The sequence below is a fragment of the Globicephala melas genome, chromosome 18 (genome assembly GCF_963455315.2).
Source record: "Globicephala melas chromosome 18, mGloMel1.2, whole genome shotgun sequence".
In the NCBI taxonomy this organism is placed as follows: domain Eukaryota; kingdom Metazoa; phylum Chordata; class Mammalia; order Artiodactyla; family Delphinidae; genus Globicephala; species Globicephala melas.
Window position 1 is genome coordinate 22438210 of NC_083331.1, and position 20737 is coordinate 22458946.

General features: G+C 38.0%; 2 protein-coding genes across 4 annotated transcripts in view; one reads left to right on the forward strand and one right to left on the reverse strand.

The window, feature by feature from the left end:
- Positions 1-1546: 1546 nt before the first annotated feature.
- LACC1 (laccase domain containing 1) lies at positions 1547-11601 on the reverse strand. 2 transcript variants are annotated; one of them, XM_030882183.3, is made up of 7 exons: positions 11136-11601; positions 9360-9964; positions 8578-8756; positions 7258-7423; positions 4027-4252; positions 2713-2873; positions 1547-1681 (listed from the first exon to the last, which is right to left on the reverse strand). In XM_030882183.3, the coding sequence occupies exons 2-6, from the start codon at positions 9907-9909 to the stop codon at positions 2714-2716; spliced, it is 1281 nt and encodes a 426-aa protein (XP_030738043.1). In that variant the 5' UTR covers positions 9910-9964; positions 11136-11601; the 3' UTR covers positions 1547-1681; position 2713. The 2 variants fall into 2 exon arrangements, with proteins under 2 accessions (XP_030738043.1, XP_060144038.1); XM_060288055.2 differs by lacking the exon at positions 1547-1681 and having other exon boundaries at positions 1721-2873.
- The window catches only part of CCDC122 (coiled-coil domain containing 122), a 34082-nt gene continuing 24476 nt past the window's right edge, over positions 11132-20737 (forward strand). The window contains exons 1-3 of one of the 2 annotated variants that reach the window (XM_030882193.2): positions 11795-11888; positions 19766-19853; positions 20369-20484. In XM_030882193.2, the coding sequence (XP_030738053.1) occupies positions 19808-19853; positions 20369-20484 (162 nt within the window). In that variant the 5' untranslated portion in view covers positions 11795-11888; positions 19766-19807. Of the gene's footprint in view, positions 11597-11794; positions 11889-19765; positions 19854-20368; positions 20485-20737 lie in introns of those variants that run through there. The other variant, XM_030882204.3, reaches the window with a different exon arrangement.

A 20737-nucleotide genomic window follows, 5' to 3' on the forward strand; every position in this document is an offset into this window, starting at 1 on the left:
ATTTTCTCTCTGAAGATTTCTTTTTTTTTTTTAACTTACTTATTTATTTTTGTATTTTGGCCACGCTGAATGGCATGCAGGATGCGGACCAGGGATCAAATCTGGGCCTCCATAGTGAAAGCACCAAATCCTAACCACTAGGCCACCAGGGAACTCCCTGAAGATTTCTTTTCCTCTCATATCGATGCTGGCTTCTTTCTCCAAAATGACTATACATTTTTTTCTTCTAGGATCAATCGTTTTGACTGGTTCAGCTTCTGGCTCTCCAAATGCAAGTGTTGCATGAGGTTTCATCCTTGGACCTCCCTTCTTCTCACTCTATGTTTCTACGGAGATGATCCAGCCTATTCCAGCAGACTCGGGCATTGCCTCTGCATAGCCAACTCCCAAATTGCTGTCTTTTTCGCAACTCCCTCCCAGGTTCCTGGTCTCTATTTCTAATTGTTGACCACATAATTTCCATCTGGATGTACTTCAGTCTTTGTGTCAATCTCATCATCCCTCCCCATTGCCCCAAACCTCTTCCCCATCTTTGCTGCCACTCTAGGTAGTCAGCCAAGCAGAGACTGTGGAGGCATCAGGGACTTCTCCACTCTTCCTCATCTCTTACCTCCATGATCTAGGAACAGGATCTGCAGATTCCATCTCTGAAATGTCTCGCTAATTCATCTACTCTTGCCTCTGTTTTAATTTCCACTGCATTCAGGTTTCATTATTTCTTTTTAAAAGTATCGTGACTGCCTCTTAACTAATCTCTCTGCTTTAGTCTCTCACAAGTTAAATCCATCCTGTTAAATATAATGCCAAGGACATAAAAACACTCTCCTACTTTCTATGCCTACTCTTTGCCTGGAAAATAAACTCCAAACTCTCTCACAGTATTCAAGACCTGAACTAATCTGTTTCTAACCTGTTTTTCCAGTAACTCCTGCCCACACCTTTCTCTTTGCAGAACATGTTATACACGTACAGCTTCACGCCCTAGTTTATGGTATTCCCTCTACCTGTTATGGCTGTTCTTTATTTGTCAAAAGCCTATACATCATCTTTCAGGCGCATGTGGTAAATCATGTTCCCTGTAATACCTTCTCTATTCTGCCTTTCACATAGAATTAATCCTCCCTTCTCCTGTACTCTTTGGCTATTAAAATTAAAGTGTTAGAAGTGTTTATCTCTTCCACTGCATTAGACTCAAAGGGAAAAAGTATTACTCATCTTGATTTCACCTATGATTCACACAACACTTGACAAATAGAGGCTACCCAATAAATACTAAACTGAATAGACCTATTCCTGATTTACATAACAAATACAGACTACAAACTTTAAGAATAATCCTTATCTGTGTAACATATAAACTATTGGGTTGGCCAAAAAGTTCATTTGGGTTTAAGTAAAAATAAAAGACACATTTTTCATTTTCACCAAGAACATTATTGAACAACGTATTCATTAACTGAGCAAACCTTTTGGCCAACACAATACATCATATTAATTTTGTGTCAGTTATAGTTAGAATCAATGAAATCATTTGGCTTTGGATAATAATGAAAATATATCTGAAAGATGAATTATTCATTATAATCCTTTTGGTTTTAAGTATATCAAACAGCTAAATTTCTCTCTTACAGTTGGTTTGGAAGGAAGCAGGAAATAGTTATGCAAAAATCCAGTCAAGTATCTGTAAAAATACATAGAAATCAAATATGAGGCGGCCATTAGTAGTGCTATTAAAATATCAATGTAAGAATCACTAAATCTATCAAAGCCTTTTGTATATTAAAGAGTTAAAGACATTGTAAAGCCTAAAAACGATATTAATTCAATTAAAAGTAACCTTAAAGAAAATCAGGTATATGCTAAAGGGTCAGTGCCAAATCACTGTCACAAAATATTTTTTGTATAACTAAAAAAAAAAGTCCATCTCTAAGAAATACTAATTTAATGAAATTACGCTAAATCTTGCTCTATGATTGTAGCTCAAGTGTCAGCAAACTATACCCTGTGGACCAAATCTTTATTTTGTAAATAAAGTTTTACTGAAGCTGGACATACTCATTCATTCCTGCTCCTGTCTGCTTTTGCTCTACAAAAGCAGAGTTGAATAGCTGAGCAGAGACTACATGTTGCACAAAGCCTAAAATATGTACTATCTAGCCCTTTAAAGAAAACTGACCAACTCCTACTATAGATAATCAGCTGGAAATTTGGTTGTAAAACCAGGCTGGTCTGTGTATGTATTATCATTATAGAATTTCGAATTTTTATGTAAAGATTTCTTCTCAAAAATTAAAAGAATTTAAAAAAGAAAGATATAAAGATGTTATGATAGAAAATATACGGATGTCAAAAAAATATATACAGATGTCAAAAAAAGAAAATATACAGATGTCAAGTACATAGGAGAGTTAAATGGCATATATAACATGATTTTTTAATGAAAAAATTATTTTATTTTTATACTTTTATATATACTTATAATATATTCTTCATTAACTAGGAAAAGAAGTAGCTGCTCTTTATATTAGAGTATGTCACAGAAAATTAACTGTTCTACTACTATTGCTTCACTAAAGAGTAGAGAATTAATTCTTCCTATAGGAATAAATAAGTAAAGTTAAATATAATTAATTATTTTTTAAAATGAGGGGAGGGAAAGGTGGAAAGAGGGAGGAGAAGGGAGAAGGAGCAGGGAGAGAGAAGCTACTATACCTCATTCTCTAATTGATATGAAGCCAATTTGTGTACCAAAGTTAAGGCCATCTCGGACATGGGAGAAAAACTTGTCAGGATGACAGGAGGTACAGAGGTTGAGATCTTGGTTCTGGTCCTGAATATTCTGTGGTAGAATTCCTCCCTGTTCTAGAAGAATCCTTAGGATAAAGATTTTTCAAAAGACAGAAAGTTTACTTTACCAACAGCCAAAGCAATATGGAAAAAGTATGGATATTGGTGTAAAAGAATTCTGGGAAAGATCTGCTTGGAACAATGCAAATTGTTATTCAGTTACAGAACAAGGACAAGTCAGGAAATGGTAGATTTCACCACCATTAATCATCTAAGTTCATATGTGAACTGTATAACCTCCATATTGTCCTGCAGACATGATCTGGGTATAGGATTCTATAAGCAAAATCAAGTAATTATTTAAGAAGAAACTTTTATAAGCAAAATCAAGTACTAATTTAAGAAGAATCCTGAAGACAAGATTCAATTGATTCAGACAGAGCGTGCTTTGTAGTCATCTGGCTCTCCCGCCTCCTTTCCTTCTATTAACCAGATTTTTCACAGAAAATTTGCTTCTCCTTGAACACTTCATGGTATGAAATATGACTATAAATTAGTGACACTTATTTCACAGGTCACATTTAAGAATCAATTTCAATCCTTTCTACTTATGTACTAAATGAGGCAGAATCTGGGTAAGGTTTTGCTGACTGGAAAAGAAACACGATTCAAATCAGACATCAATTTTCCTTTGTAGAAATGACAAATAATTTTTATTATCTATTAATAGCAAAATTTCATAAATTCAAAAATGCAAGGGACCATAAAAAACTTGAAAGTATCTATGTGTTTATATTATCTAGTATTTTTGTTGAAAAACATATTCCTCCAGTTAATTAGAGAATAAGAATAATTTTAAAATATCAGTTTCCTGATAGTTTATTATATTTAGGAGAATTTAGCTGAGGAATGTCTGTGACGTGCCATTTTTTTCTATAAAAAGTGCCAACTTTTCTATATGAAGTTTAAGTAGATCTCTTAAAATTAAATGCCAGCTGTTTCTTCCTTCACTTTTAAATCAATAAGAGATACCAGATCAAAAGACTGCTGTTATTCAAACTTCAATGAGAAAAGATTTCATATTTAAAATTAGTTTTTGTGTAAGTGTATATGTCAGCTACTTAAATATCTGCCACCTGAATTTTTCTTGGAGTTACTAATTGTTTTCTAAAATTATCTTCATTTTAGAAGCAATAAGCAATAATCAAACTTGCAGTTCTGGACTGAAATCAAGCATACCTCGTGGCTTTACGGATGTCAACATAGGGATTTGGTGAGCCAAAGAGCCGTACACATCCGGGATCAAGATTATGAAATGCCTTTGCTGATTCCCTTGGAAGAGTAAAACAGCAAGGTCCTACTGAAGGCCCCAGTACAACAATAATGTCTTCCAAACTACAGCCGTATTCTGCTATCATAGCATTCACTGTAGCCATAGCAACACCTAACAAAGTACCTCTCCAACCTAGTAAATACGAAGAAAAAGAGATAAGCAAAGTTAAAACATAAGAAAATTTCATCATAATTTATATCTAAGTTAAAAATGAACAGAGTCAGTTTATGTATTTTCGAAGTCCAGAAATAGTAAATGAATCACAAAATTAATTAATTAAGCCAAATAGTCAACTAATTAATTAAAATACTGGGTTTTAAATGAGGTATATTATACAAAGCACCTGACACAGAAGAGACATTTAATGGGAGGTCCCTTCCACTTCCTTTTTAAAATGTTCTATACTTTCAGTTTCCACTGGAATTATATCTTCTTAGTCTTCTCTCCTTCACTTTTTATGCACACTTTTAAAAATCGTGGGAAAAAACACATAACATAAAATTTACCATTTTAACTGTTTACAAGTGTACTCTTCAGTAACGTTAAGTCTATTCACATTGTTGTGCAACCAATCTCCAGAACTTTCTCATTTTGCAAACTAAAACTCTATGCCCATTAAACAAGAACTTGGCCTTTCCACCTTCCCCAGTCTCTGGCAACCACCCGTCTTCTTTCAGTTCCTATGAATTTGACTACGCTAGGTACCTCCTATAAGTGGAATCATATAGTATTTGTCTTTTTGTGACTGGCTTATTTCACTTAGCATAATATCCTCAAGATTCATTCAATGTTGTAGCATGGGTCAGGATTTCCTTCCTTTTTAAGGCTGGATAATATTCCATTGTATGAATTTTGCTTATCCATTCAATCATGGATAGACACTTGGGTTACTTTCACCTCTTAGCTACTGTGAATAGTTCTGCTATGAGGATGGGTGTGCAAATATTCTGCCAACATCCTGCTTTCAATTCTTTTGGATATATATTCAGAAGTGGAATTGCTGGGTAATATGATAATTCTATTTAAAAATTTTTGAGGAACCATCATACTGTTTTCTATAGGAGCTGCACCATTTTATACTCCCACCAATAGTGCATTATGGTTTCCATTTCTCTTCACCAACACTTTTTTTTTATAGTATTAGCCATCCTAATGGGTGTGAGGTGATATCCTGTGGTTTTGATTTGCTTTTCCCAAATTATTAGTGATGTTGGGCATCTTTTCACATGCTTGTTGGACATTTGCATATCATCTTTGGAGAATGTTCTATTGAAGTCCTTTACCCATTTTTCAATCAAGTTGGTTTTTGTTGTTGTTGCTGAACTGTAGGTGTTCTTTATATATTCTGAATATTAACTCCTTAGTAGATATACGAATTGCAAATATTTACTCTCAATCAGTTGGGTTGACTTTTCACTTTGTTTACTGTGTCCTTTGATGCACAGAAGTTTTTACTTTTGACAAAATTCAATTTATCTATTTTTACTTCTGTTGCTTGTGCTTTTGGCATCATATCTAAGAAACCATTGCTTAATCCAAGATCACAAGGATTTACGATTACACTTTCTTCTATGAGTTTTAGAGTTTTAGCTCTTACATTTAGATCTTTGATCCATTTTGAGTTAATTTTTATATATGACATAAGATAAGGGTCTAACATTATTTTTTTGCATATGACTATCCGGTTTTCCCAGTACCATTTGTTAAAGAAACTGTCCTTTCCCCATTGTATAGTCTACGTACCTTGTGAAAAATCATTTGACCGTATATGCAAGGGTTTATTGCTGGGATGTCTATTCTATTCCATTGCTCTATACGTCTGTCTTTATACCAGCACCATACATACTGTTCTTTTTTTCTTTGCAGTACGCGGGCCTCTCACTGCCGTGGCCTCTCCCGTTGTGGAGCACAGGCTCCGGACGCGCAGGCTCAGCGGCCATGGCTCACGGGCCCAGCCGCTCCGCGGCATGTGGGATCCTCCCAGACCAGGGCACGAACCCGTGTCCCCTGCATCGGCAGGCGGACCCTCAACCACTGCGCCACCAGGGAAGCCCATACATACTGTTTTGATTACTGTAGCTTTATAACAAGTTTTGAAATCGAGACGTGTGAGACATCTAACTTTGTTCCTTTTCAAGACTGTTTCTTTTATCTTTGATACTTTTGAATTTAATGTTTCAAAACCCAGGAAGTAGCAAATAATATTCCCGTTTTATATCCAGGAACTAAAACTCAAATTTTAAGTAACTTTTGACAATGTCACTGACTTCTAGTCATTCATTACTTTAGCCAGATCAAAAGAAAAATGCACCACTTTCTTATTTATCTATAGTCTAAAATGCAAAGTAATTGTTGATTTACAAGCAGAAGAAAATCTAAAAGATCATTCTTCATTTTACATAGACTCATAACCACTGGATAGTCTAAACAGTATTTTTTAAAAAAAATCACCAGAAAACAAAATTCCATTAACACAACACAGAACCTAAAAATTCTTTGTTCTTATCTTCAGAGAACAGCTAAAGCCACTAGACTACAGCATATTAAACTAAATGCGGTTTTCCAAACATATCTTGCTTTTTCTTACCTCCACACCTTTACACATGCTGCTGCATTTTCATAAACACCTTCTGCGACCCAACATGTCTCAACTTCCTATTCCCTATTACCTGGACTTCAAGGGTTCTCAACTAGAGGCAGTACAACTCCCTGGGAGTGTTTTGAAAAGCATGGAGGCTTTTTTTTTTCTTTTGGTTCTTACAACTCTGAGTGCTACTGGCATGAAGAATTTCAAAAAACCAAGTAAACTTGGTCTGCAGTCAGCATAAGACTATCTTGCCCCAAATGTTAATAGCACGCCTGCTGAGAAACACTGGCACCTAGCCAAATCCTATAAATCCCCCAGGAATCAGCCTAAGTACTGCTTTCTTTGGGAATTATACTCTGATTCATATAATTTAACTTAGGGACTCCTTTTATCTGCTCCTGTCCTAAGAGTCTGCTAGCTCTTCCCTATCTTTACACTTATCACCATGGGTAGTAATTAACTATTTGTAATATCCATCAGAAAGAAATTATAACTTTTCCCGTACCAAAAAAATTGGTAAAATCCTAGATGTTTAATTAAGTACACTTACCAGAGTGAGCAACCCCACATGCTTTTCTGACAGGATCGGCAAAAACTATCGGTATACAGTCAGCACCAAGAGCCGCTATTGTGACTCCTCTTTGATTTGTGGTGATTCCATCGTAAGATTCAGGCTCCTTCCTTCCCATAATCCAGACATCATTGGCATGATCAGTCTAATACCAAAGATGTGAGAAAAAAATGTTTTGAAGATAGAGTTTCTCATACCATAAGCTTTTCTTAAAGTACGCATCTTGTACAAAATTATATAACCAGTTTAAGGTTACAAGCATTCATTAAATATATCAGGTCCATATATGATAAAATAACAAACTTACGTATTTAACTTTATGATATGATAATCTCTGCATATTTTCCTCAAAGGAAAGCAGACTTTTACATTTAACAAACATTTTAAAAAATTCAAAATAGTCCATCCGTCATGAATACCTCCCACTAGAGATGGGTAAATCTCTAATTGCAGTACTTTCCACAAAGTACTAATTTACTGAAAGAAATTAAATTTCCAAATCAATGATCTTTTTACTTTTCCTGGAGTCAAGTAATGCTGGAATTCTGTAAGAAACAATTATCTCATCAGTTGTACCCGAGTTCCTCCTAGTGTTGATTAATAATGGGTTTTCTCTCCCACCAAGCAGGAACCTTCCTTCTAAATCAAAAAGGGCAGTGGTACTATACTCTGAGAATTCACTGTACTTTTAGATGTGAGGAGCTCCAGATGAAATATATATATATCATCATAGAATTGATCTTTAGGTTATGGTATACAGCTCTAAGAAAAATAATCACAAATACTATCCTAAATCTTAGATAAAACACTAGATGCAAAAGTTAAATAACTTATTTAAAGTCCACGTAGTCATTGGCAGAGTCAAGAATATACTTTAGGGACTTCCCCGGTGGTGCCGCGGTTAGGAATCCACCTGCCAATGCAGAAGACACCAGGGTTCGATCCCTGGTCCGGGAAGATCCCACACGCCACGGAGCAACTAAGCCCATGCGCCACAACTACTGAGCCTGTGTTCTAGAGCCTGCAAGCCACAACTACAGAGCCTGCGCACCACAACTATAGAAGCCTGCACGCCTACAGCCTGCGCTCCACAACAAGAGAAGCCACCACAATGAGAAGCCCACGCACCGCAAGGAAGAGTAGCCCTTGCTCGTCGCAATTAGAGAAAGCCCGCATGCAGCAACGAAGACCCAACACAGCAATAAATAAATAAATAAATAAATAAATAAATAAATAAATAAATAAATAAATAAATAAGAATATACTTTACATCTTCCAAAATAGGAAATAAAATTGTACCTTTATTCGGTAAAATTTCTTCACGTTAAATCCTGCTGCATTCCCCAGCCTACGCAGATTTTCTTGAACAACAGCCTTGGGATCTCTCCGTTTGGAACTACTGAAGAGGTTGAAGGAGCTAAGAGTTGGTATGTAAGATATCCCACCTGTTCTTGTAGTAAATCCATGTATGAAAATATCTGTTGAAGATAAACAATGAAGATTAAAAACATGACATACAAAAGACTATAAGCATTACAAACCCAGTCTCTCATTAAGACTTTCCCTAATCACCTCATCCTGCATTAGTTTATCTGCCTTCTAATTTCTACAGTTCTTTATACCTCCACCTATTCTTACGACATAATGCTTTGAGTTTGTTTTACCTTTTCTGTGGGATTATTGCTCTTCAAAGGGTATCTTTTGTCCCATTTGTCTTTGTTATCCCAATAGCATATAGCTCACAGTAAACTTCATTCTTCTGTGAAAGCACCAATGAGTTAAGGTTTCAGAATTTCTGAGTAGGAAATGCTTACGGTCATAAATCTCATTTAAAAGGAAGGCTGGGGGATTTGTCTTAAAGCTGAATTCGCATAAAGAGAAATTATTTACTTAGGGTGGCTATCCCTTGACACCCCTGACACTACAAAGCAATGCATGACACTCCCATGTTGTAACTGATGCTAATGAACACATAAATTCATAACAGTCTACAAAAGAAAGAAGCAAAAAGAGGTGAACAACCTGTAAAGAAAGACTGGCTTTTCACATCCAGTAAAATCAACAGATAGTGTTTAACGTACCTGGGATCAAAGGAGATGTGATAATGGTTAATTCTCCTTTCAGTGTTGGCAAACTTCTCAAATATGTTTCTATTTCATTCTGGATTGCCTCTAGTTCTTGAGCTGTGATTATGTTTATTTCAGTAGGCTGTTTCAAAAGACCTCCCCTCAAAGTCATCTGTAAATCTTCAAACTCAAAATTGTAAACATCAGTGAAGAGTTGACCAATAAAAGCCTTCATTAATGTCTTCCGGTGCACAGGCACAATTACCTTAATGCTGCTCAAATTTTTTTCATCAATTTTTTGTTTAATGGTATACAATGAGGCAGCCATGCTGGAATTGCTAACAGTCTCAAATTCTCTCAGGAAAGCAGATAATCCATTGCTTGTTTCTAATTCACAATCATCATGGTCACAGCTGATGTTACTGCAACACATTATGCAAAGGAACTTGGCCTTGGCACCATGGTGGTTTCGGACAGCATTCAATGTCATTAGTAATGTCTGATGACAGTTTTTCTGAGAGTTTAATTTCAAACCAAAGAGATCTATCAACACTGCTTCTGCCATCCTTCAACACTGTACAAAGTTCTTCAAAGAAGGTTTTTGTGCCCCCCAAAATCACCTGTAAAGAAAAATTAGCCTAAGTAAGAATACAAAGTTATATCAATCTCCTTATAGTTACAACAGAAACTTGTGGATGGGTAAAAAGAATTGCATTGACTTAAAAATGTAACCAAAATAGTGAATCTAGACTCCTCCCAGAAAAGCTAGTGCACTATTTGTCAGAACCAGGACAATGAAAAGCAAAGCCATCTCTTAATTCATTTTGTGAAAGTACTTTACATCTTTCCAGCAGAACAACAGTTTTTGTTTTGTTTTGTTTTCAGGTAGCAATTTTTTAAAAATATCTTTATTGGAGTATAATTGCTTTACAATGGTGCAGGTAGCAAATTTTAAGCAGGGAATTACTTGTTGACTTAGACAAAGTCCTGTATTTTAATTACAGGGTGTCAACTTATTGATATATCATTAATCCGGATATCACTGGTTTGTTAATTTACATCCCTTCATATGAAATACCTGGGTGTCGAGTTCAATAGGTTAAAAGGAGCTGCACCTAAAAATTAAAAATTTTTAAATTCTTAATTGCTTTTTTTTTCCTTCAGAAAAATTGCATTTTGTTATTGTTGTTTTTCAGAAGCAGACTCACAGATACAGAGGACAAACTAGTGGTTACCAGCGTGGAGAGGGAAGGAGGGAGGGGCAAGATAGGGGTCGGAGATTAAGAGGTACAAACTACTATGTATAAAATAAATAAGCTACAAGGATATATTGTACAGCACAGAGAATATAACCAATATTTGATAATAACTTTAAACGGCATAAAATCTATAAAAATATTGACTCACTATGTTGTACACCTGAAACTAATATTGTAAATCAACTACAATTTTTTTTAAATGCGTTTTTAAGGAGATAAAAGCAGACTCCAGGATTCACGCAGGACTCAGGTATGGCAATTATCTCATAAGCAACGGCAATTTGGATCAGGTGTGCGTCCCACCTGCTCTCCTCTTCACTCTCCGCCCACAGATCTTCTCCCCCCAGCCCCTGCCCTCCCCCACCCCAGGCTGCCGGTCTCTCTTTGGTGACCCCTTCGGTGACCCCCTGTGCCCCGGATGGTTTTCTCCTGCCGCCACTCCTAACCCCCTCGCTCTGGACCGTGAAAAGCCCCACGACGCCTCTGCCACCCGCCCGGTCCGCGCTCGGCCCTGTGGGGCGCCGATCCTCACCTGCCGGACTCCTCCCGCCCTTTCGAGATTTTCCGCCGGCCGGACGCACACCCGAGGTCGTTCTCCGTCCTCGCCCGTCGCGCGTCGCCTTCCGCTGCACACTCGGTGAGCGGCGAGCTCTGAGGCGTCTGCCGCCCCCAGTCCTCCGCCTGAACGAGACCAGGAGGCCGCGAGCGTGTGCCCGGGCGCTGGGCGGGCGGCGCCCGTCCCGCCTCACCCGCCTGACCGCGGACTGACGGAGCCCCCGCCCGGCAGCCCCCTGACAGCCGCGGAGGCCGGGCCGGGGTGTGGGTGCGGGGAAAAGGGAGCGACCGGGGGAGCGACCCTCGGGTCGAACGCGCCAGACCGTGGGGAACCGTCAGCAGTTCCGGGTCAGAAGGGCGCCAGCCCGCACCAGCCGCCCGGCGCCAGGAAGAGGAACGGGAACCGGAGCAGCCGACCGACCGAGTGACCGGAGCCAGGCGGGTCCGCGGGCCGGTGGCTGGGCGGGGTGGGCGGGGCGCGAGGGAGCGGGGCGGGCCTCCGGACTGGGCGCGCGGCCGAGCGGCTTCGGGTCGATGACCTCCTCCCCCTGCCCGGAAGCGATGAACCCCTTTCCCGGCGTCCGCGCTCCCAGTCGGGCCACAGCGAGTCGCCGGCCCGGCAGCGCGGTCGGGACACTCGGTTTCCTCCCCAGAGCCCAGGTCTGAGAACCTCCTCGCGTTAGCGCTTGGCACTCTGTCCCATCCAAGTTCAAGTAACGTGCCTCCTGAGGTAGACTTTTTAAATTTTTTTAGCGGTTTTGCTTTAGTTGTTTCCAGAAACGAGTTGGCTGAACCCCTCCTTTGCCTTTTTGCTGATCCTGCCTAACTTGCTGACTAAACTTTACAGCTCCAGCACGTGTGTGGATAAACGGAGGTCCTAGGTGCCCTTTGAAAACTACGCGCCAGGAGTAGAAAATTAGAAGGCACTGACCCTTAGAGTTGTGATAAAGATGTAAATTAGCATCCTTTCTCTGCCCTGAAAGAGCATAACATTCATTTATTTAAAAATATTGAACAGCTCCTATGTATATGGAAGGCAGACACTCTGGCCAAGGGGAAATATCTCCAACCTTCAAAGAGTAGGAGAAAGGATGCTTCCTGTGGAACTGGTTATGACAGAAGGAGGGGGTCCCTTTCTTCTGACAGTCGCTCAGACGATAAGTGCTGAAGAACCTGTCCCTGAGAGAAAGAATCTCAGCCATCTGGGAGTTTAGAAGAGCACCTGAAGTGGGCAGGTGCTGCTATTCTATGGCATCACCAACCCAGAATAGGAACCCACTGTTCAGTGTCTGGCAGATGTTTCTGTCAAAAATTGTACTTTCATCATTTTTGCTGGACATTTATTAAGAGCACTGAGTGCTATGTGGTTCACCTGATGCACTCTGCTCTGAGCTTGCTTTATGTTAAATATTACTGTAAGCAAAATAGAGGTCTTTAGTTACAAAGCTGGGTGAAAACATTTATCTCTGTTTTTATAGACAATGGTGGGAATTCATTTTCTGTCATGCAACAGTAACAGTAAAAAAGGTAAAAAAGAAATATTTCAGAATAGGGAAGCTGTCAGGGAAGAGAAAGTTTGCTGTTATATTGTATTTATATACCATTTCCTTTCATCATCTGGTACTGGGCTGTGGCCTCATCTCCTAGCACTCTCTTACCTCATCCCCATTCCCCCCACTCCAGTGGCTCTCAATCCTGGCTACACCTCAGAACTACAAGTAGAACTTTAAAAAAATATAAATCCAGGGAGCTTCCCCCTCCCCCACCTCCAGATATACATTTGAATCAGAAACTCGGGGAGTCAAGTCTCACTCGGGGAGTCAAGTCTCGGCCTGTTTTGCTTTGCTTTTTGTTTTGTTTTAATCTCTACAGATGATTCAGATGCATAATTAGATTTGAAAAAACAACTTCCCTATTCCCAAGCCACTCAAACTAAAGGCTGTTCCTTGGAACACCATATGATTTCATCCTTTGCATAAGCTATCCCTTCTGCTTAGAACACTCTTCTCTTTATATGCTTTTTTTAGCTGTTACTTGTTCAAGACCCTTCAAGCTCAAACATCACCTTGAATCCCCATCCCCTTGCTAAGCAGAATTAACTGCTTCTTTTAGCATTTTGTTTGTATGGGAGAAGCTCTCTCATAGATGCAACCTGTATCCATAACCAAGCAGTACATTGAAAAAGTCAATTAAACATTAAATTGTATACCTCATAAAGATGAACATGGTAGTATATAAATTATATCTAAATAAAACTGTTTCAAAGGAAAGTCAGTTAAACCAGAGAGTTATGAAAATATACCATAATACCTTAAACATTTTTTAACCTAAAACAACTATATGCTTGTTTGCCAATCTGTTGAGAAGGTCCAAGACCTTTTCTTTGCACATGGCCTCCTGATTAGAGTTCTCTGCATCATATCTCTTCCATAAACTACACTTCTCAACCATCAGCTAAGCATTCCCAAGATTCGGTTCCTTTAAGAGGAAAATAACCTAGAGGCACTTGTGAAGCTGAGTGCAGATTTCTTCTTTATAATCATTTATAGTTATCTCACACATTCAAACAACTCACCTTAATTGGGTCTTTCCAAAATATTAAACATAGCTTTTAAAGAAACAACAAACTTTATTTCCACACTATTTCATTGGTTTACATAATATTTAATTAAATTATGAAAGCACAGTGACAAGTACAACTGGCATAAACAGGTTCAGGAACAAACACAAGTGACATTGTCAGCTGTACAGTTCCACTGGTAGGAGCAGAAGTGGGCAGACTCACTGGAGACTAGCTTTGTAACCCTTTAGCATTCAGCATGCGCATTCAGCGTGATGTGGGAATTAGCAGCTTATGATTTAAAAGGAAACAAAATGAGTCAATTGGTTAGAGGTTAAGTGTAGGTAGACTAAGAGAACACCTACTGTTCCTCTACATTTTCATTATTTGACTTTGCATCTATTTCCCCCATAGAGACTTAGAGCATTTTGGGGGCAGAGAGAGTGCCTGGCTGTTGAGGGGAACCTTTGGGAAAATCCCCAGGCATTCTTAATCACCATGTAAATCCTTATCATGAGAACAATTAGAATAAAACTGGGAACACTTGTCTTTAAACCATTCACACTAGGGTTTATGAGTCCTTCCAGAAAAGGACATGTAACATGCAAATTTCCTTGTTAAAAGATTATGTTAGTTTCCTAAGTTTTCCATAACAAATGACCACAAACTGGATGGCTTAAAACAACAAAAATGTGTTGTGTTATAGTTATGGAGGCAGAAGTCTTAAATCAAGGTGTGTCAGGACCGTGCTCCCTTCAAAGCTTTCCTTGCCTCTTCCAGCTTCTGTTGGCTCCACGTGTTCCTTGCGTTGGGATTTATTTATTCCAAAATTTATTCTTTTTGGATGACTCTGATGATGTAACTTCTCTTGAAAACATGTGGTTGAAAAGACTTGTCCTCTTTTTTACCTGAAGTATGTACTATTGATTCTTACTGATTTGTGCAGTTTGTTACATTTTCCCCATGATTCCTCTTTAATTTATTGTTGGAATTGAACCATCCAGAACTGATTCCATCATGCTTATGACAAATATAGACATAATTTTAAACTCTCAATTCCAGGAAAACTTTTCTCTCTTCCCCAGGTCAGTTTTCTTAGCTTCCCCAGTTAAACATCAGCTTCAGTTATTAAACTCCCCTTCCACTTGGAAAACAAAAACAAAAGCAATTTCGCACTTATGTGAAAATTAACTAAGTAATTTTTCTTTCCTTGTTTTCTAATCAAATGTATGTTCTAAAGGGGGTAGGAGGTAATTATAAACTTAACTACTTAAACTGCTTGGCAGGTCCACATAGCAGCTTTTTCCATTCAGGATGAAAAATGGTGCTTATGTGACATGGGCGCACATGGACAGTTGCCTCGTCTTGATTCTTTTAAGCCTGAAGCTCTCAAAACCCGAGGGGAGTTTGACAGCCTTGCTTTATTTTGCTCATTAACTTGAAGGGAGGTACCAGACGATGAGTTTCCAAAAACTCAAGCCATGGCCTTTTTAAAATCTCCTCCCAAGGGCCAATTACAGGCACTCGCCTTGAATTCAGATGAGATGGTGCACAAAAATCATGCTCATCACAATGCTTTAGAACATACTAAATACCTAATAAATGTTAATTTGGATCCTAGTTGCTTCAGATTTCATCCTTCCTGCTTGGGTGTATGACCTTTGGCGAATTTCCTTATTTCTCGAAGTCTTAGTCTCCTCATTTACAAAATACAGGTAAAAATCATGTCTAGCTTATAGGATTGCTCTGAAGGCTAAAACAGATAATCTATGTGAAAGTACTTATGGTAATTAGTAAATGTTGGCTATAGTTAATATAGAACATGGTGGTTTATAGTATTTCCATTGCATTGTTTTCTGTAAAGCTACTTTTTTCGTTGAGAGTGTTTTGCCTAAATGATTTTTTTTTTTTTGTGGTACGCGGGCCTCTCACTGTTGTGGCCTCTCCCGTTGCGGAGCACAGGCTTCGGACGCGCAGGCTCAGCGGCCATGGCTCACGGGCCCAGCCGCTCCGCGGCATGTGGGATCTTCCCGGACCGGGGCAGGAAAAAATCGGCAGGCGGACTCTCAACCACTGCACCACCAGGGAAACCCCTAAATGATTTTTTATAAGTAATATTTGGATATTTACTCTCAAATACTATAGGTATTATAAGGTGTGTTTTTTTTAAATCAGTCACTAAATTCATAATTATATTTCCCACAATGCTTTGTATATAATATGTACCAACATACGTGGTTTGAATGAAAGAATAATTAATACTGTCTAGTCTCTAAACTCTTGTTTTTATTGATTTATGCAATTGTAATGAATTATCAGTAGATGGCAGTAGTTTGTTTTTATTTTTTGTCCATTCTACAGTAAAGATCCAGAAAAAATGAAAATTTCCTCAATTTTAAACCAGATATCCTTTCATGAATAGCTGGTTTAAATAAATATCACCCAAGAGTTCTTCAATTTATGCTGCTTCAGAAATAGATATCAAGAAGTACCAGTTACTTTATTTTTTATTGTATAAATCTAATTTTCTTAATTTTTTTTTTGGTTTCTTCATCAAATACTTTAAAGAATACAAAAATGAGTAAGACTTCCTGGAGCTTATAGTCTAATAGGGAAATATAGTATAAAGTAATGTAAACAGTAGGAATAGAAATTGTTGAGTGGCAGGAATTTGCTAAATGCTTTATATTCATTATTTCACTTCATCCTCACAAAAATCTAATGGGGAAAGTACTATTATTGACAAGGAATCTGAGGCTCAGGTTGGAAAGAATTTACCTAATAAACTAGTAAGTGGCACAACCTAGCTTCAAGATTAGCCCTATCTTACCCTGAGACCTAGACTGTTATCTATCTTGGTATAATAGAGATATAGAAACAATTGTACTAAAAAGAGAGAGAGAGAGAGATCATATATACCCAGAAAGATCAAGAAAAACTTCTTAAAGAAGATGCATCTAAGGTGGAGTTGAAAGATTGGTTGCTATTTGATGTGATCAGAACAGTGTTTCAGAAACATTATTCTATCAGTAGAACAGGGTCAACTGAAGTGGAGATAGACTATAGTTAGACACCTGTTATGTTCCAGGCACTGTTCTAGGTCTCTTCCCTCATGGAGCTTACATTAGTAAAAGGAAATAAAAAAGAAAAATGATAAAAGTGATAAATGCTGTTAAGAAAAATGAGGCAGGGTAAGGAAATGGGGGATGAAGGTCATGTTTTAGAGGGATTATCAGGGAAGCCTTCTTAGCTAAGATAGTATTTGGAAGAGGTAAGGAGTGGTTGGATTCCAATATAATTTGAAGGTGGAACCAGTGAGTTTTGCCAAAAGAATTGCATGCAGCATGTAAGAGAAAGAAAAGAGTCAAGATTCTGATTTGTCTATTGAGTAAAACAATTGGGGCAGCAGTCTTGGGCCACATACTTGGGGAATATCTAAAATGATTTCTCAAAGGGTCTATGGAACATCAACAATGAGCTCTCATTTATGATTATCTTGGGCAAGGCTGATTAAATTGCCTTGGGCTCTATATCCTTCTAGATACCTCCCTGACAGTATTCTAGAGTTTTGAGTGTGAATAAGAAAAATGAACTTATAATTTACTGGGATGGAGAAGACCATGAAGGAGCAGGTTTAGGGGTAGTGATGGAGTGGACAGAGACATAAAGAGTTCGGTTTGGAACATAGTAAGTTGAAATGCCTATAAAAAATTCAAGTGGAAATATCAGGTAGGAAATTGTGTATGAGTCTGGAGCTCAAGAGGGATGTCAGGTTAGGGATATGAATTTGGGAGTTGTGAGCCTATAAGGGGAGTTTAAAGCCATAGAACTGGATGACATTACCTGCAGAGTAAGTTTAGAGAAAAGAAGAGGCCTGAGGACTGAGTGCTAGGGCGCTCTAACGTAAATGACAAAGGTGAGGAGGAGCCGGCAAAGGAAACCGAGAAGTATGTTGTTTCAAGGAGGAGGGCATGATCAAATGTGTCAATGACATGGATACGTTAAGGAAGATGAGGACCAAACTTGCCATTGAAGTGGCAATGTGGATGTCACAGATACCTTGATAAGAACTTTAGAGTTGTAAACGATTAATTCTGGGGGGTTCAAGAAGAATAGGTGGAGAGGAAGTAGACAGCAAGGATCTTGGCTATAAAGGAGAGCAAAGAAAGGGGTCAATAGCTGAAAGAGATTAAAGTGTCAAGCAAAAGTGGTTATTGTTGTTGATGATTATACGATAGGCTGTCCAGGATAATATGTTTGACCAAATAAAGGAGGAAATTCTATTGATGGGACGTTTGAAGGAGCAATGTCCTTGAGTAGGAGAGGAAGGGGTACAGAAGGAGAGGATTGGCCCTAGGTCAGAGCAAGTACACTTTATTCACTGCAAGAAAAGAATAGACTAGTATATAGGTATAGGTCCAGGAAGACTGGTAGATGGGGTGATTTACCACCCTCTCTGATATTTTCCTACTATCTCAGTTAAATAAGAAGAAGGGTTATCAACTGAAAGAGGAGGGGGAAAGAGATGTGGGAGGTTTGAAGACAGAGAAGAAGGAGTGAAATAATCATCCATGAAACTTGATGAATCCTCGGGGCCTAGCATCAAGGGCCCACTTGACATAAAGTGTCTTGAATTTTAAGTGAGACCACAACACAGGTGTGTGCTTTTCTTGAGGCATATTCAGCTACTAGTATGTAAGCAAAGCAACTAGTTGGAATTTTTCCAGGGAAGTAGGACAGGGAGAGAGCGGTACAAAAAAAGTGAGGTTGAATGCAAAGGAATCTAAACTGGGTAAGTGACGTGAGTACATGAAAGGCTAAGGGACCATGAAAAGGTAGAAGAGTCAATGTGGTTGAACAGCTCTTACAGTCAAAATACTAGGAGGGATGAGCTGAAAAATAAGTGTTTGAATCTGAGATTACGGATGAGGTGTAGTGATACTCTGTGGGAGGATGGATAAGGAAAAACATCAAAGAACTGAGAAGTCAGAGTATTAAAAGTACCACCTGTGTGGATGTTGAAATTCCAAAGAAATATTTTAAAAAGTAGTAATAGAGACACAGTAAGTCAGATACTGTAATCTAGGAGTGAAGGGTAGAGATTTAGAAGTCAACTGATAATAAGGAAGAGTAAAGCTTACTTTACTTTTTACTTTTTCTTACTTTACTCATCTGAAGCTCATGATGGCATGAACTTCAGAGAAACTAGGTGGTTTTAGGGAGAAGATATTTTTAAAAGGATGTCATCTAAAAAGAAAAATCCGTATGTTCAAATGTTAAGCAGGAACACTACATTCCTTTTATTAATCATGCAAAATTGTATGATTTCTTTTGTATAGGAATGGACAGGCACAATCAGATACTCTTTTTCCAAAGACTGGTAGTGCCTTTAACTCTGCCAACTCAGCATTCATTTGTTGCACTGGTACAGGAAAGAACTCTTTCTCTCCATCTTTCAGGGGAGAAAAAAATCTACCCCTTCATCTCATCCGTTTCTCCTACGTATAGAAGAGATTGAATGGTGATTTTAAACTTGCGTAAGGCTTACCCTGGCCTTACACAGGAGTGCCATATTCCCTGCATCCTATACCCATGACAGAAGTTGCTAATTCAGCTTGGCACTGTTTTTCACAGATTCTGGTTATAGTTTTAGAATCCATTTCATAATAGTTCTAGAGGTACTAGCTACTAATCCAGAATAATTAGTTACTCACTCTATGTCATTTACTGTGCTAAGCATGTTACATACATTAATTATTACAACAGCCCTATGAGGTTTTACAGATGAGGACACTGATGAGCAAAGAAATTAAGAAACTTCCCAGTGTCATAACAGCTGAAAAGCAGGACAACCAAGATGGAAGGATAGTTCTACTTTTTCCCCAAATCTCTCACTCAGTCATTGTATTTTAATTCTTGGAGCTGATGACGAATGTCATTGTCATCCTTGTGAGATATTTGACAGTTAGTTTACTTTCAGGATCACTCATACATGACTGGAAAAAAAAAAGAAAAGTGAAAGATTATCTACACTGATTATTTTGTAGGAGTAAAGAAGGTGAACTAGAAAGGGGAAAAGAGACACAAGAATGTCAGGCAACGAAGAAAGGAAGAGTCAAGGAGTTCCTGAAGAAGGTAATGAAGGTATCTTCAGAAATATATAACTAAAAGATGAGTGGTAACAAAAAAGTAGTATGCTAGGATAATTGTGTTAAAATTAGTAGCAAATTAGAATAGAGGGAAGCTGTTGAAGTTTACCGGGAGGAAACTTATAGAATGTTTAGAAAAAGTATAACAACCTGAAAATGCAGGCCTATAATGAAAATTCATCAACTGCAATTGAGAAATGGTTATGATACCACTATAATTGTAGTATATGTGCAAATGGTCTAGATAAAAATTTTTAGGACAATCAAAATATTTATACTGTTCCATAAAGTAACAGGTATAATATTGTAGTAGGTGACTTTGAATTGTCTGTTTTTATGGCCTTTGATTTTGGTTTTGTTTATAGTCAAAAAGGAAGAGTACCAACCCTAAATTTAGTTTATTTTTGAGAAAACATAACAATTTTCATGACTTTGAGTGAAGAAACATGTTTCTTAGAATGTTTGCATTTAGATTTTTATTATGTACTTTATTTTGTCTAGCTCTGGCTAAACAAGACATATCTTCATTAACTGATGCTGTCGAGCAAGTTGCACAGCAACAACAATCACAAGCATCAGAAATAGAAAAAAACAAAAAAGTTCTGTTCAATTTGCAGGTAACCTATTTCACACAGTCTTTTAAATGAGTCTTTATGTTCTTCAAAGCTATATTAAATTTGTAACAGGAAAGTTATTAAGCATAACTTAATAACTCTGAGGAGGCAACTTAAAATGTCTGTTTTTCATATTTACACCTTCTAAATTATTCTGGTATCCCTAAGTAAAGTCTACATGAGTATTCCAGTTTCATGGAACATTTTACACATCCAGTGTGCAAACATTCAACAATGTCACTGTGACTATAAATAA

Coding starts and splice junctions, on each gene's coding strand:
- LACC1 (XM_030882183.3), bottom strand. CDS start 9,909: ATGGCAGAAGCAGTGTTGATAGATCTCTTTGGTTTGAAATTAAACTCT. Junction 7,424..8,577: donor AGAAATTTTACCGAATAAAG/GTACAATTTTAT, acceptor CTTTGGTATTAG/ACTGATCATGCCAATGATGT. Junction 2,874..4,026: donor GACATCCGTAAAGCCACGAG/GTATGCTTGATT, acceptor CTTTATCCTAAG/GATTCTTCTAGAACAGGGAG.